Here is a 17,249-nt window from a genome sequence, read left to right as displayed (position 1 = left end):
TCGCGACGTGGAGTCAATTTTATTTGTTTACGATCGATCGGTTGTTTGAATTTTTGCTGGTTCCATCAACACCGATTGAAGTACTTGCAGCAAAGTTTACTTTCAGATCTTCTTTATTGTTCGTGCTGCATTCCTCTCGTAAAATTTATACAACACACTCATGCAGTTTCTATTATTATAAATACTAAATTTGCCTCTGATAAACCTCGTGAGTGTTAAAAATTTGGCGACGAAATAGAATAAAGATTCGTCAGTCGATTGCCGGCAATAACAAAGCATTAACTGATCTATATCAAAATATTCAAAATTTCTTATAATAAGAGAATATTATTATAAATTATGAATGTTTTCCTCTACAGAACAGTTACCGAGCTTAAAACTTTTGTATAAATTTAAAAATGGCATTATTTAAAATGCTTAATTTCAATAAGTAATCATTTAAAATAGCATATTTAGAATTTTTTAATGCTAACGAATGGATTATATCTCATCATTCAAATTCTAACTATAGAACTTATTAATACTATCTGAGAAAAGTTTAGAGAATTATAAAAAATATTAAAAAATTCACTAAATATAGTCTACACTTTTTGTGCCAAAAAATTAGGAATATCGATTATTAAAGAATAAATCGATATTTATTTAAAATAAAAAAAAATTCAGCACTCGATTTATTATTATTATTTTTTCTCTAATTTTTTATTCTGTAAAAAAATATCGATAATATATATTCCGATATTTAAATGTATATCTGGATAATATCGAACAGTGTGTAACATTTTGAAGAATTTTTTATTTGCTCTTGAAAGAGTCGTGACCCATATCTTTGGAAATTATACACTATAAATAGATATTGATCAGAGATAAGTTAGACCAATGTCTGCTGATAATTAATTAAGATTAAAAGAAATAAATAGATATATTTCTCGAAACTAAATATAGCATAAAATACTCATGGTTTAATGTATAGAACTATATTGTTCTGTAAACAAAAATAAAAATTATATATTGTTAAAATTCCATTTATTTTTTTAATACATCTGTTTAAATATTAACATGTTTACATTGTTCGTTTCTTGATTATGTTGCTTCCGTATTTACTTCATAATAATGAATAGATAATGGATAGAATAATAATGAATAGATTTAGATAATAGATATATCTAAAATATAAAATAAAAATTATAATTAATTAAATTATTATTCTTATTAAAATAAAGTAATTTATGTACTGTATTGTGACAGATAAAAGAATTTATTTAATTAATATTATTATTTGTTTAAAAAAAATTAATACAGAAATAAAATAGTTTAGTTAGGTGTTTTCGTAAAAATTTTCTTTGTTATTTTCGTTTTAACAGACAAAATGGAGAAAGAATTTTAAGAATTAATAATAGAAATAAATGTTTTATAATTATAAAATAGTTTTTAGTTATTAAATAGTTGACAAAATGTTTTATTCTAGAAGGAAATAAGGTAGAGACTAGCTTACCCGTCTCATCTATCACGATTTGCATTTAAAATAAACATTAAACATGTGTAACGCAGATAATTAAAACACCGTAAAAAGAAATAAACTCATTTTTGAAGAGAACCATTTCTCTATTCTCTGGAATAATTCCGTTTAATATAATTTCGTTTTAGTATAGATGCATTTTAAAAATTATTCTGGATCTATTTAAATATTAAAAACGTCACAAAAATACGAATAATTAAACGACAAAAAAAATTAACTAGAAATTTAATTGAAACACTTTATTTGTATTCCGAACTTACCTTTATTTCATACCTAACGATTTCTAATTAATTTTTTTTTTGGCAGAACGATGGACTTCATATTAAATTCTTCATAAGTCTTTTTAATGTTCGGTTGACATACCAAATTTTATCATTTATTTATTGCCTTACTGCTTATCGTCCATTATTCCCTTAACATAAAGCTATAAATGTGCGAAATATAAATTTATATATTGTGCAGTAAATTATATATATTTTATACTTTTTATATTTTTATTCTTCGTTGTAATTAAAGCAAAGGAAATCCGTCTAAAACTCTATTAAAAAAATTTTTTAATAGTAAATTTATTTTATTTGAAATTTTTTAAAAGAAAATCTAACGCATTTCATTTTAAGAAATTTAAAAAGAAATGATTTTTTTTATATGTCTAATAATTAATTAATTGACTTTTATATATTTAAATAAGTTAATTAATTTTAAAACTTCATTTATATAAAATATTTCAATTGAAAGATTTGTTTGCTTTCGAAAGCAATAGCAATTTTTCAAATAAGCTTTTTTTTTCTTCTAATTATTTTTCTTTGCTCCGGAATAAATAAAATCGTACTTAAAGTAGATGAAGTTGTTAGTATAAAAATCTAAATTCATCACGTGAACATCTAATATGCTTTAAAAGAAATGAGTTTATTTAGTAGCACGATATCCAATGAGATTAAGATCGCTTCTGAATAAATTTTCTAAACATCTAAATCTAATAAAGTCATTAAGCTTATAAAAAACTCGAAATGTTTCTAAAGATTTTCTATATATAAATTCTATAGTCGAATATATATATATATACATATGTGTTTTATATACATATATACATGTGTGTTTTTATCCTTTGTCGTTAAGATGGTTTAAATATTCAATGTTTTTTACGTCACATTTGAAATCCTCGTTTTCTAGATTGATTTTATCAATAATATTTTTTCTTTCATTTAATAAATAATTGATTTGAGTAATGGAAAAATGAATAATTAGTTAAGGAAATGAACTACCTATGCACAGAAATCGTTAAGAAACGAATGTAAAAAATAAGTAAAAACTAAAATAAAAACGAAAATATATGTAGAGGTAAATATAAATTTATGTAATATAAATATATATATATATATATATAAAGTTTCACGAGAAAATTAATAAGAATATAATGAATGTGAAAAAAATAGAATGTATAGAAAAGTACATTTATGAGGAAATAAACAAGTAAATGCTCTTACAAAAAACTTAATAAAGGAAATATTTGTAAATAAAACAAAAATAACTTGTAAAAAATAGGATATATTTTTAATAAAAATTGAAATTTTAACTAAATTTCATTCAGATATTTAGTTAATAACATTATTATAAATTACAATCAACAGAACTTTTCGCTACCACTAACAGTTTTTCTCTTTCTTTTTTCAGGATAGTTTCGGGCTATAACAAATTTCGATATAGATTATTCTTTACATCTAAACTCCAACTTTAAGGCGATTAAAAAGTTTTAATAATCACAATTTTTTTTAATATATTTCTTTATTTTTTTTTGTTTCTTTATTTGAAGACCGACAGAAAAACGTTATTTACAATAACAGTTAACTAGATGAATTCATCAAAAATCACGTAACAAAACAAATCCTGAGCCAAGGAAATTATTACAAACGAAAACTTAGCCTTTTTCGACTGATTTCAATCACGATTGTCTTAACTTCAGAGAATTGCATTTATTTAAAATAAATAAATAAGTTTGTATTAATGACCGGAGCCATCGAACAAGAAAATTAATATTATTAATAATTATTATAATAAATAATAATAGCAAAACAATAATAGGAAACGGTGATAAAACTCCAATTTTATGTAAAAATCAGAGTTGGCCTCTCTTTATAAATCGTAGAAAACTAAATTAGAACCGCATTGGTAAAAAGTATAGATCAAGGTTCCACTCATACATGATCTTTTTTATTTATTTATTAAAGAGCTGTAAATCGCATTTAAAAATGCAAAGGTGACTCACAAATATCCCAAAAACGTGAAATACTTTTTAGACTCCTTGTTCGCCTTCGTCGACGACGTTTAAAGAAGGAAGATCTAAAATGGTTGTCTAGAAATGCAGATGATTCGGACATAAACAGGTGGAATCAAACTACGTTTGAATTTAAAATTGCAAGTAGAATAAAGGAACGATTTTGGTGTGTCCTACTTTACTTTCTTCATTGATCTAGAAGCCTGTTTTTTTAATAACTTATATACCACACTCCTCACCGACTTTAGCTTCTCGACTGTAAATCACAGTAACAATAGTGCAATATTAAAAATGATGTATTTTTACAATCACTCGATTTTAGTTAAATATTATTTTGTTTTGCTGTATATTGTTAAAATACAACAACGGTTAATTAATTTTTTAAACTATATTTTCTTATGAGCATATTTTCTTGCCTAACTCTTATGTCACCCAAACGGACATTTGCAAGGTGCTGAGCAATCTTCTGTGCCTTTGATGTTATGTACAGTACATTGCGGATATTTGTATATATTCTAAATGTTTTAATATTAACTTTCACCACAATCTACTCTTCCTTTTATCAATCCAAAATAAATCGACTAAGTTGATAAACTATCTTCCTGGCGAGTGTTTGTTCGCGAATTTCATTCATTCGCCGCAATTGAATATAAATTTGAAGAAAAATTTTCACAAAAACAACAACAACGATGACAAATGTGTATCGAACATTAGAATATTGCGAAAATAAGTAGAGAAATCATTTTTTCTTTTTTTTGTGTTTATTTTTTAAACAGCATTTTCCTGAGAGAACAAGATCAGAATCCGAATCTATCTTGTTTTATCATTTTATATATCGAATAAAAAAGTCTAAATCCCATAAAGCGAAAACTTTCAACATTATTTTACAACAGCAACACTCCTCATAACTTCAATCAAACATCAACAGCTCTTAACAATATTATTTTGGTAATTTTTTTAGTGTCGTCTGTCGCTTCGACAGATAAATCCTTTCCAGAGGTGCGATGCTCCAGTTATTATTCTCTTGAGAAAAGCTCTTTTGGAATTTATATTCTATATTTGTTTCTGCAGGCAGTATATATTTATATATTTAATTTATATATCTGTATATATATATATTCACCTGAGTTCCTTATAAAGGTGTTGTTTCATTGTATATATATATATATATATATTATATCACACTCTATGCACTTGTTTTGTTTATACACAGTGTGCAAATACGAGTGCAGTGTGCATACCAGGCACAGAATGTATGTAAAATTTATAACATCTCACTTGTAGAGATATACTTTTAATCTTCTGTATTATTTTTAAAGCCTTTAGGCCTTTCTTTTTTTTAATCTTCTACCTAAGTCACTAGATATCATTCTTGCTTACACGGACAAATACTAGTATTAATTTCCTCGAGTTTTATACATGTCCTGCTATTTCCATCTGTAGATAAAAGGGTATAAAACGATCCATTTAAATAAATAAAAACAGAGAAACAATCAACGAACAAGTGAAGGAAAAAATAATAAGCTTTGAAACCTGTACATCCAACAACTTTGTACTGTACAATCTTGAACTGAGAAAAGGACAAAAGACATCGTTTATTATATTTTATCTTTTTTATAAAACTAGAATGTGATCATATTTTTAACAACTGATTCTGCATATTGCTGAGTATTAACAGGAACAGGTCAATTCCAATTCGAAAGCGCCCACAAAGAGATTCGTTCAAAAAATTGATGATCAAAGAACTAGCTTTGACATCTAAAGATGGCTATGGCTGTTGACAGAGACACAAATTACCAAACGGAATGATACACGTCTAGTAGTAAATAGCTAATGTTATTTTTTAAAAGTCCTGAAACACATTAAATTAAAAAGAATTATCACTGACAACGTACTAAGATATCTCGTTTAAAGTACAAAAAGCACTGGATGTGCTAGCAATAGTCTTTAATCCTAATTCTATTAGCCTGCAGCACTTATTCATAGAAGCAATTGTAAAGAAAGCCTGCATAAGAGGCCTAAAATGTGTATAACCTTGCGGAGATATCTAAGAACTAGTTGTTTGAAAGGTAAACCAATGCAGACACAAATTTGTCTGCAACAACGAATGTACTAGATAGAGATGTCTTTTCCATGTTTAAGAGAGAAAAAATTGAAGAAAAAACATTTATACAGAAAGGATATTTTACAAGTTGATCAATTTTTTATATCACTTCTAGGATCTTCTGATAGTTCGACACTTGGCTTCGTTCCTTATATCATTTTCCTATTGCATACTAAATAATACTGGAATGTCTCCTCTTCGACCCTGTAGTTCTCTAGGAAGGGCGTGAAACTGTAAGTGCTATATTTACAATGAACCATTCCTTTCTATTATTTTTAGGATCACAAGGAACGGGGCGTAAACTTTGAAAAAGTTACTACATAACAGTATTCGATGCTGATTAGCAGAAAGTCGGTTTGTGGGTTCGTGTATAAGAGAGGAATTAACTGCAGATTTTTAACACTGTACAATGATATGGATGGGGATCTTTCCACGGTAGGAATTAACGGTGTGGCCGGAAAGGATTATCTGGTTGTAAACACCAGTTCAATACTGTAATTGAAAGGTCATATCGGCCGGATAAACGTATCCAATCACAAAAAAATTAAAGCGTTGATATGCGTACTTGACTGGTTACAGGTACCGATGGGTCTGCGTCCGAGTTTGAGCTTGGTGTGATGACTGTGGTTGTAACCGATCCTCCGATGGGAAGGGTGGACATTGTGGTCACCACGGGAACCGGATTGTTCAAGTTGGACCTGGAGATGATATGATGCTGCTGAAAATCACTCGTTTGAGGAGCTCTATTGGGAACGCGCACTTGAATGTCATTCAATTCTTCTTCCTGCACCGATGCTGGAGTGTGCTGCTGTTCGGAAAAATCCCAGAGTTATGAAATCAATTAATACAATGCTTAAATTTGCTTATAATAAAATCATTTCAATTCATAATAACAAAAAGCGGCTAATAATAAATTAGTTGGCAATTAATACTGAAAACAACATTATTTATTCAAATTCGTTACGCGGTTATTATTATCATAGCATATTCAGTTGCTATATTCGACTACTAACCTACATTGCAGTTCTATTCTGGTTTATAGCCTTGAAAAATAAATTATGCAACAGAAAACGCAATAAAACTATACGTAAATAGAGATTATTTAGTTTTGAAAAATTAGCCAGAAAATCGTTTATTATATTTTTGAAATATAAGAAGCAAACTTTTAAAATAATGAAACCACGAAAAACAGCAAAATTGAGATTTAAGATGGAACTAAAACATTCTTTAGTAAAATATCTACAAGCCATGCATAAACGAAAATAAATTTTTACGATCTTCAATAAATTGCTTATGTAATGCACCGTATTTTATAAATGTGCAACAGTATTTTGTCCAATAACAAAAGAAAGGTTTTTCTATTCAACGAGAAGACCGCAAACAGCATTGATTTAATGGCAAATTATCAATACTTTCATAAGAAATATAGCAAGGGTTTTCGAGAATTTGGAAGCTCGCAAATTCCAATTTGCGATAGTTTCAAACGGGAGAAAAATATATATGTGAGTAGACAAAGCAACACTTGCCTGATATTTCTTCTTACTCCAACGTCTCCCACAACAAGTCTGAAACGAATTATTCTCTTGGGAAGATAAAGATGGAGCTGGCGATAATGGCGGTGTGGAGGAAGGTCTATTTGGTTGACCGTTGTAAGGTACTTCTAATTCTACAAATTCGCGATCCTGAAACAGATTTTTAAACGATAGAAGGTGTCAGGATGAAAGGAATATTTTATTACTATCAATTAATCAATAGAAATGGAAACCGGGAGGTTGAAGTTGTTGACGTGACAGAAAGAATTACACAGGATTTTCTAAGAAAGGTCAAAACAGAATCGATATTCAGTACGATAATGTTTTCTTTTTTTATTCGGTTGCGTATGTTAACTGTCGAAAATAAGAAAAGTTTTCGAAAGCGCACCAAGCAAATGTAAGAAATGATGGTAATCTGTTGCGGATACATCGATCGACTTACCGTCGTTTTCTCTAAACATCTCAAAAGATGGTGATGTTGCAATTCAAAGATATCTTCGGCAGATTCTTCGATTTCTTGTCCACATTCCCTTGCAGCTAACCTCGCTTCCACGGCTTTCTTCTTACTGACAAATGCCGCTCCACTCGTAACCTTTGCAATACGGATTCTGGCCATTCGTGCTTTCTGTTAAATAAATAAAATGTAGTTAGAAACGAAATCGTGCTTAAAAGAAAATCTATACTTAATAAACAAGTCAAAAAGAGTATCATTTTTTTCCTTAAATGTTTGCTCTGTCAATCACGTTCACGTTTTTTCCCTTCCTACTTTAATCGTCTATTTTTAAACGCTTCGAGAAACGCATTAACTCAACTACATCAAAATTTAAGTTAGAAGAATAAATACCTAATAGAAAATGCATTTAACTTTTTTAAGTAACGGAATTTTTCAAATATTTAAAATAAACATATAAAATTAATTTTATTTCTTTCAAAATGAAGATTCGAAATATTTTCTAAGAGCCAAGGCATTTGATGAAAAGTAGTCTACAATAAGTGACCCATTAAAGAGATCATCCAGTCAACATATCTTAACTGAGACTCTATTCTGTATCGTTAAATTGAGTCATTGGATTGTTCTTATCGTCTAAACTATTTATAGGAGATATAACTAAAGCCTCGTCCATTCAAAAATACAACTTAAATCCAATGGAGACTCAACTTGGAAAAGATAATATTATATTGCAAATTTAATTAATGTTCCGTTATAAAATTAAAAATAAAAACTATTCGGATGAGGAAAGCTCATTCAAATGAACATAAAAATCTAAATTATGTAGAAAAACGAATCGATATTTTCAATCTTTCAAAAATCTCCAACAACCCTTTCCGTTCTAGATAACGACTCTATCTAAAACGGAAAGAGTTTTTATAATGTGAAAAGCATGGAAATAAAGACGTAAAAAAGTTCGAATTTTACGCGATGTGACAGATAGACCTGCAGAGTTTATTGTTTAAACTTTAATAATGTAGGCTACGTGCTTAATTTAGAATCGTTCTATATATTTTCTATTGTTTTCGTCATTGTTTGCTCGGCTTAGCCTTGATATACATTGATTTAACGCATTTAATAAACCACGCTTGTTAACTTGTCCACTCTGTATTTCCTGCATTATGTCCCATTTCCTAATTGTATTATATCCTTCTCGACAATCTTTCCATTTCTTTCTTTTTCTTTTTAATGATAGATTATTCTACCGATTGAATAAATTCTAATAGATATAATGTTTCTCTTTTTGAATTTCGTAAAGCACTAGAAATCTACTGATATATTCTTTTTCTTTCCTTTCTCTTAATCCTTAATTCCTAAAGTAGATTTTTCTTCGTTTAAGACCTTGTTACTTTCCATCTTATCCTCCTACATCCTATAACTTATGAATAGACCTATAGCAATCTCTTTTCCGCTATAAAAAAACCATATCTAATAATTAAATAATTGATATAGCATTACATTTACTTGAATATCTTATGTATTATTTAGGGATTGTATACCGGTTTACCGATTTACCGGTTAACCGATAAATTGACAAAAAAACATTCGGTAAACTTACCGGTAAATTTCAAAAATTTACCGGTAATTCGGTAAATGAAAAATCCATACTAGAAATTTCTATGTAGAAAATATTGTGTTTATAGATATTTAAATAGGCTAAAGGGACATTGGAAAAAAAAACAGGTAAGTGTAAGCAACAATATATCTCATTATTAATTTTATGTGAGATAGTTTTTGTTTAATTTTAATTTAATGACCATTCTTCCAACAAGTGTTGAATCAGAAAGGGTATTCTCGTGATCTGAATTATTTTGTACAAAAATTAGATCAAAATTAGGAGATAAGACTATAAATAATTTAAGTTTCTTGAGAAGTTAATTTTAAAAAATGGTAATCAATAAAATGGTATTAGGTACTATATATTATTTCTGTTGTATTTTTATTTTTCTGTATTATTTTATTTCTGTTTATTTTTATATTTATTATTATAGTTTGTTTAGAATAACACTTTAATTTTTATATTTTTTATATTTGATATCTTTGAAATAAAAATGTGAAATGGAAATCATAATGAATTATATTTTTTATCACCTTAATTTTATTTTTCAAGAAAAAAATTTACTGGTAATTTACCGGTAAACCGGTATTTTAATTTCCATTTACCGAATTACCGGTAAATGAAAAAGTCGGTAAATTTACAATCCCTAGTATTATTATTCCAGTTTCCTGTTTCATTTTAAAATATAACATATAAAACGAAAAAAAAATGTCCCGTCTACTAGTAATGTTCGAAACTTCAAAAACTCTGAATTTATTTTAAAAAAATTACAAATTATATTTAATAAAAATAATTTTTCTCTTATTTTTATTTCAAATTGTTTATAAAAATTCAATATTCGGAGTTTATTACGATCAAATATCTCTAGTTTAAACCGCAATTTAATTGCGGTTTGAGCTAGACATATCGAGACTATTAAAACACTGAAAAATTAAAAATGCTTACACATTTTTGTTATATTTTCGGTCTAGTAAAAATAATAAAATCAATTTACACATTTTAATCATTAATTCAAAAATTGTACTTATGCACTCTTCACTTTATCCTGATTATATTTTCAAGCTAAGTTGAATTTTATTGATTTTTAGATGTAGTTGTTTCATTAAATTCAGATCGCTTCTACTAAAATTCTTGTACTGTGCTCTCTCTTTGCCAACAAACATATTTCCCCCCTAAATCTTAACTTAACCAAAACGCTTCACTATATTAATAACATATCAAAAGCTAATTTGGGAAATATACAAAAAACGAACGTATCTATCTGTTTATCAGGCGGAAAATCGATTTGGAAAATTTCCAACAGAGTCAAATTTATAAAATAATCCTTAAACGCGAAGACACTTAGTCAAAATGCGATTCTATCCGGAATCACTTATTATATTCTAGAAATTTGACTAAAGTTTTCTTAATTTCCTAAGAAGAAAATAAATTTTAATTAAGTAGCTATTTAGAAAAAATACTTAAACCTGACAATCAAATAATTATACTTAATGAAAAATTTAGTGAGAAAAATCGAATTAAAAACATCATTACAATGTTTAAAGCAATTAAATCGGTCATTAATTTTATCCAAACATTCGATAACTAATTAGTTAAGAATGGAATGACAGACAACGCCCAGTGATTAGATTTTACACTTATTAGTTGACATACACGTTTAATCTTTCCTTTAAACGGATTACAAATGTACAATTTTTGAATTAGCATTAAATACGTTGCTACAAGTCGTTCCATCTTTGCAAACATTCATTTTCTAAAATAGTTTTTACGTCAAAGGCTTTCGTTCTTGGCATCTTTCGTTTCATTTTTTTTTCTTTTTTAATATCACAAAACAAATTGACCTAACTATTGTAAAGTTTTGGGTTTGTATAACTTTTATTTAAATATATACACTAGATAAAGTAAATATTTCTTTTGCTATTTTGTGTCCTTGAGAACTGAAAGATTTCTTCTTTTTCTTTGTTTCTTTTTCCTAACTTCCAATTGTGCTATAAATGTCATCGAGACAGGAAAAAATAAAACTTATTTGAATATTTCTAATACTTGTTTTAGATTTTTTTCATGTAGAAAAAGAAAACGAGAGAAAAAGAAACAACTAAACCGAAACGCATTCTTGTATGTGTATGATGTTTTTGTCAGAATATAAATTTTTATAGCGATATATTGATTCAAAATATCTCAATCTTTTCTTATAATAAAATGTTATTTTCTCTAAATTCGCTTTTATTCGTTCAAAAATCATTCAATCATCCGCCTTCAGAATGATTTAATGAGAGTTTCAAACCAAATAAGAGTGATTTAGCGATTTTGAATCGAAATGATGGCAATTTAATGAAGAAAGAGAGAGATAGAGAGAAACGTATATTTCAGAATGATTTAATAAATTTAAATCCCATTTTAGAACAATTTATTGTTCCGAATGAATAAATATGAGGATGATTCATTGAAGTTTTGAATCCAAATGCGAATTTAAAGATGATTCCACCAAATGAATCCAACTAAAGATTTAATGATATCGAATTCGTGAAGATGATTAATGATTTCTATAAATATATATGAGAATAATTTAATATTGTTAAAATTATTTGATGATTTAACAACTGAAATAAATTGGATTGAAAATGACTTAACAAAATTTGAATCTAAATAACAGTAATTTAATAATTCTAAACTCATTTAAGGATGATTAATGATGTCTATAAATCAAAATGAAGATGATTTATCGCTTTGAAAACAATCTAATAAGTTGGATAAATTTAAATTAGAATGATTTAATGCTTCTCAAATCTAAATGGTAACAATTTAATTGGTTTTAGGATAATTCAATAATATATAAATTAAAATTATTTCCAATTAGAATAAAAATTAAAAAAAATTAAATAGCTCAAAAATCTTAAATTTGGCCTTATTCATCGAAAAATATTAACTTATAATTAATTTAACACGTTTTAGAACATAATTATCGTCGATTCACGCTCAAAATGATCATTTGTGATAGTTTATAACAGTAAGTTTAGTGAAGCGTGAGGAAAAAAACGTCTAGTTTATCCTTTAGGAAACTTTCTTCCCTAGTTTTATCCCAACTAAACAGAGTAATCGTTTGTATTTATATCCGGATAAATTTAAATGCAAGTTATTCGCTATTGATTTTGTAAAGAAACATGTTAAGGTTGCTCTAGCATGACGGATATTAAGTCTGGTATTATATTCTTTGAACTAAATAGATTCTGATGATACCCCTACCTTACATTAGCCTACATGACAAAATGTTACGACGGTTATTGTCTTTCTTTTCTATTTTTTTACAGTCTTATCTTTACTTATGTTATGTTACCGCATTCGTTTAATTGAAAATATATCTAGCTATTACCATAATATTAACTTTAAATCATTTAATTCAACCGAGACTCGAAATATGAAATCTGTTCATAATTTATGTTAGGTATACCTGCTACATATGATTATTATATGACTTAGTGGATATCAGTCATGTCACAGGCTATTTTAATACAGAAATAGATCTTTAAACTAGAATCGGAATTTGCATATGAGAGTAGAAATTAACAAAAACAATTAATCGACTAAATCTGACGTAAATTATTCTAGGCCTAATATTTAATCTTAATTAGCAACAAATCGTCATAAGGTTATACGATTTATCTATTATTTATAGGCCTATTAAGTTCTGAGATTTCAGCTTGGTTAGTTTTAAACGTTTAAATTAAGCAATTTTTAACGCTTCAAAACGTATTTTCAAATGGATATTTTAATTTCTCGCTTAATCTTACGAAAAAAGATATGTATATATAATGTAAATACAGTAAAATAGGTTACATAATAACGGCACTCTTTATACTGAAATTCATTGATTTCTAAACATTCACGCTTCGATAGTCTCTTTCGGCGTGTGTTACGTATTTATAGATTTCTCGAGAAGATAATTGAAATGATAATATAGCTTTATAAGAGTGCATATAATTATGTCAGAGCTGATAATTGTTTTAGCAATTAATTCTGGTTGACAGTGTGAATAACATTTTATCTCCTCTTTTATCTGTTATCTTAGTCGATTTGAATATGGAAATGTCTTAGGAATCTTGACGAAGAATACGAAAAAACAGGAAATTTGTATTGGGAAGCTCTTGATTACACAGATAACTCGTGTTTACTTTCTGACAAACATGATGGATTACAAGAAAAAGTAAATAAATTGGAAAATGTTTTCTTAATTGGTTTATCTATAAATAGCTACAAAACAAAAATTGCAGCGATAATGTCACAAATTACCTTTCATTTTTTTCAAATCTAAACTCTAGGGAATAAATAGATGATGCTATTTAAATTTTTCTGGAAGAGTTTAAGATGTAAGAAATAAAATGAATCGAAAATAGAAAAAAAGTAAAAAAATACCTTACTTGATTCGGAGAATCAATACGTTAAGAAAAATAAAATTAATTGATTTTATGAACAACATTGATTTAATCCAACATGAACAATATTGATTTAATCCAGTTTAATATGTATACAGCAAATAATGTTATAAAATACGTTAGAGAAAATAAATTCGAAGAACAAACAAATGTAACGAAGTCAATGTTCAAAATATAACATTGTCTACGATAATTATCAAATTCTGACATTCCTAGAAAATGTTTGGAATTTAGATATTACTCGAGAACTAGATGAGGATAAGAGAAAGTTAAAATAATGTTATAAAGAGAAGTGGAGAGAACAAATATCTTATTAAGTTAATAGGCGATATGAAATGATGGCAGTTGATAAATCAAAATGATATTCTCTTGTGAAAATAAATCGTATCTTAAAAGCTTTTATAGAAAAGTTTTCATCATAATTTTAAAGTAAATAAAATTTTCTAGATTTTCCAATCTTAATTCAAATGGAAAGAGAATGTTTATCTTCGGAAGATATTAAAATAGATTTAAAAAAACAAAAATCAGAATGTTAAGACGAAGAATACAGACGAGACACATCTGGAATTTAAGAATAGTATTTGCTGAATGTTAATTCTGAAAATGCAGTATTACAGGACAATCGAACGAAAACAATTTCACTTCTATATAATCTATAATAATGATGCAGGCCAACTGGAGAGAGAGAGAATATCAATCTAATTCTACTACGTATGCTTAACTCCGTTTAGCAACAAACTACTGACGTCATAGTAGAAATTTTATTTGAAATAGTGACGCCAGAAGTTGATCAGAAATTACGTCATTGAATACAGAATGATTTTTAACGAAACAAATTCTATAACTAAAATAAGAATTTTGAAACTATTAATACATTCTATAAGTACGCCAATAATGTTTTAGATGATTAATTATAACTAAAATAAGCAAAAAAAATCTATATTTTATGAATTAAATCAATATTTATTAATCTAATTCAGCATTTATAAACGAAAAGATAGCAGAAAATTACGCATAATCAATGATTAATATTGAAATTGTTTACACCAAAAACATTATTGAAATATCTTTAAAAAACCCTAAAATTAACTGTTTCTATTATATGTTAGCAACTTAGAATAAGAGAATCTCAACATTTTTAATTTTGCTTTAAAAATTTATCCAAAAATATTGATAAAATTTTTTTCATTTCTTTTAAATAACATAGTCATACTGAATTTCATAAATTAATTAAATATCTTTAAAGAAATAGAGAGGAAGGCCATTTTTTTTTTGTAAACAGGCCCAAATAAAACAATTTTAAGTATTGATAATCTGTTGATACTAACCAATTAAATTGTTCTACTTTATACATTTTTATTAAAATATTATTAAGAGAACTTTAATTATTATTATTGCAAATGATTTATACAGGACTATTCTTACCAAATCTAAACCAAAGATTAAAAAAAATTTTATTTTAAATTTCAAAAATTCAATTATTATTTAGAAGATTGAACAATTTATAATTTGAAATATTCTGGGCTAATATAATAATTTTTAAAGATTAACCGATTCTTGATTCTAAACAGTAACCATTTTGAAGCTATTCCATACATTTTCTTTCAGTTACTTATACACCCTAATTTAAATAATAATGTAATAAATATTTTTCTGTTTATTAAATTAGGTATAAATATGTCTATAATTAACTAAATTTAAATTAAAAATTTATAATTAAATATATATAATAAGATAATAAATGTCTACTTAAATATACAAACAAACACACACGTATAATAGAAATACACAGTAAATGTGATTATATTATAAATTCAGTTATACAATAAACGTGCTTAAACAAAAGTAGGGCAGAAGAATGCAATTTAAAAATTCAGACAGGTGATTTTTTAAGTTTTAGCCTCTAAAATGGTTCAAAACTTAATCCCGAAAGTTATTTTATGGTTAAACATTCACACGAAACGACCCATTTTGCTAGATTATTGCAGTTTAGAAATTATCTTTGGTCAAGATAATAGATATTAAATCGTAAAACTATCAAATATTCCTTCATTCTCCATAATAATACTTTTTAAAATATAAGTAAGAATAGCATCTAATATAATAATAAAAATTATTAGGAAATTAAATTTTAATTTAAACGGCCATTAAAGTCAATTTGAGTTTTAAAATTTTTACATTATATCTTACAAATAATTTTAAAATTGATATTTATATTTTGAAATAAATGTAAAAAATATTATTTATAATTCTGAATAAAAAGAAATCTGGAATATAGAAACGGGTAAACACACAAAGAAAATGAGGATCAAAATGATTACGATAATTAAGATTAATTATAATTAGATGTAAAAGAAACAATCGTTTATCAGCATTTTAGCATGGATTTTTAGATAATGAAATAGTTTCGTGACAGTTGTAAAATATAGGTCTCTGAATGAAAAATGCTCGGATGAAGATCAATGCTTGATTACACTTAATAAAAAATATAGGAGACGGTTTATTCAAGAAAAATGCAGAATAATAAAAACAAATTTGATATATTTTACCAATAGAGGTGAGAAAAAATGAATAAATTAAATTCAGTCTGAAAAAAATATCATTTCAGAAAGGATAAATATTATATCATAAAAAATAACATTTCGAGAGTAGATATCAATATAAAAGAAAAGGAAACTTTTTAAGTTTCTCTTTCTTTAAAAGTAAATAAAACAATGACGTTAATAAAATCATCTGCGCGGAATCTATCGCTCTTCTTGTGAAAATGGAATTAATCTAAAGGGAAAATGTCGATAATATTTCGCTTTTTTTCTCGTAGAATTGATTTTTATGTGATACATTTACTTATTACAGATTGCTTACGAAATCTTTTAATAAAAAAAGATTGAAAAGAATAACATTGAAACATTACTTTCTCAAAAAAGAATAAGCAAAAATATGTTTCCACTTGTATAAAACTCTGCATAGGAAACAAAATGTTTCTTCATCGAATTATAAATTAGTATCTTTAGCTTTGAAATATTGTACTTCACTTCATATTGAAGTATATGAAAAAGGTTTTTCTGAATAAAAATTGGTGTATTGACATTGATAAATGTTCTATTGTCTCTAGAAAATGTTTTATTTACAGAAGTTTATCCTTCGTACTAGAAATTTGTGTCATAATGTCGAAAAAGTGCATTGCAGAATGTTTAAGTTTAGAAAAATGTAGAAATCCATCTTAGAAAATTTCCCTTTCAAAGTAGTACTTTGCAAAGTATTTAAAATAAATATTCATTTAAAAAATAATTAGTTTAAATATTTTATTTTTTAACAGATTGTGGATTTCTTTATGTTACGGTTCGTTT

The 17,249-nt window shown here is 26.5% G+C and overlaps 1 protein-coding gene and 1 long non-coding RNA gene across 5 annotated transcripts in view; both read right to left on the bottom strand.

Annotated features, from left to right (window-relative positions):
- Positions 1-1,070: 1,070 nt before the first annotated feature.
- On the bottom strand, positions 1,071-1,924 carry LOC111624232. Its single transcript, XR_002756539.1, has 3 exons — positions 1,777-1,924; positions 1,493-1,674; positions 1,071-1,163 (listed from the first exon to the last, which is right to left on the bottom strand). It is a non-coding gene; the product is annotated as an uncharacterized LOC111624232 (long non-coding RNA).
- Positions 1,925-3,140: 1,216 nt separating this feature from the next.
- Positions 3,141-17,249, bottom strand: part of LOC111624230 (potassium voltage-gated channel protein Shal-like) — a 28,092-nt gene continuing 13,983 nt past the window's right edge. Inside the window, exons 3-5 of one of the 4 annotated variants that reach the window (XM_023367044.1) lie at positions 7,867-8,049; positions 7,419-7,574; positions 3,141-6,700 (exon numbers count right to left, since the gene is read on the bottom strand). In XM_023367044.1, the coding sequence (XP_023222812.1) occupies positions 6,437-6,700; positions 7,419-7,574; positions 7,867-8,049 (603 nt within the window). In that variant the 3' untranslated portion in view covers positions 3,141-6,436. The remainder of the gene's footprint in view (positions 6,701-7,418; positions 7,575-7,866; positions 8,050-17,249) is intronic. The other 3 variants (XM_023367045.1, XM_023367046.1, XM_023367047.1) reach the window with 3 other exon arrangements.

Source organism: Centruroides sculpturatus, unplaced genomic scaffold, assembly GCF_000671375.1.
Source record: "Centruroides sculpturatus isolate CEXI.00-Female unplaced genomic scaffold, Cexi_2.0 scaffold61, whole genome shotgun sequence".
In the NCBI taxonomy this organism is placed as follows: Eukaryota; Metazoa; Arthropoda; class Arachnida; order Scorpiones; family Buthidae; genus Centruroides; species Centruroides sculpturatus.
This window is presented reverse-complemented; position numbering and strand designations above follow the sequence as displayed.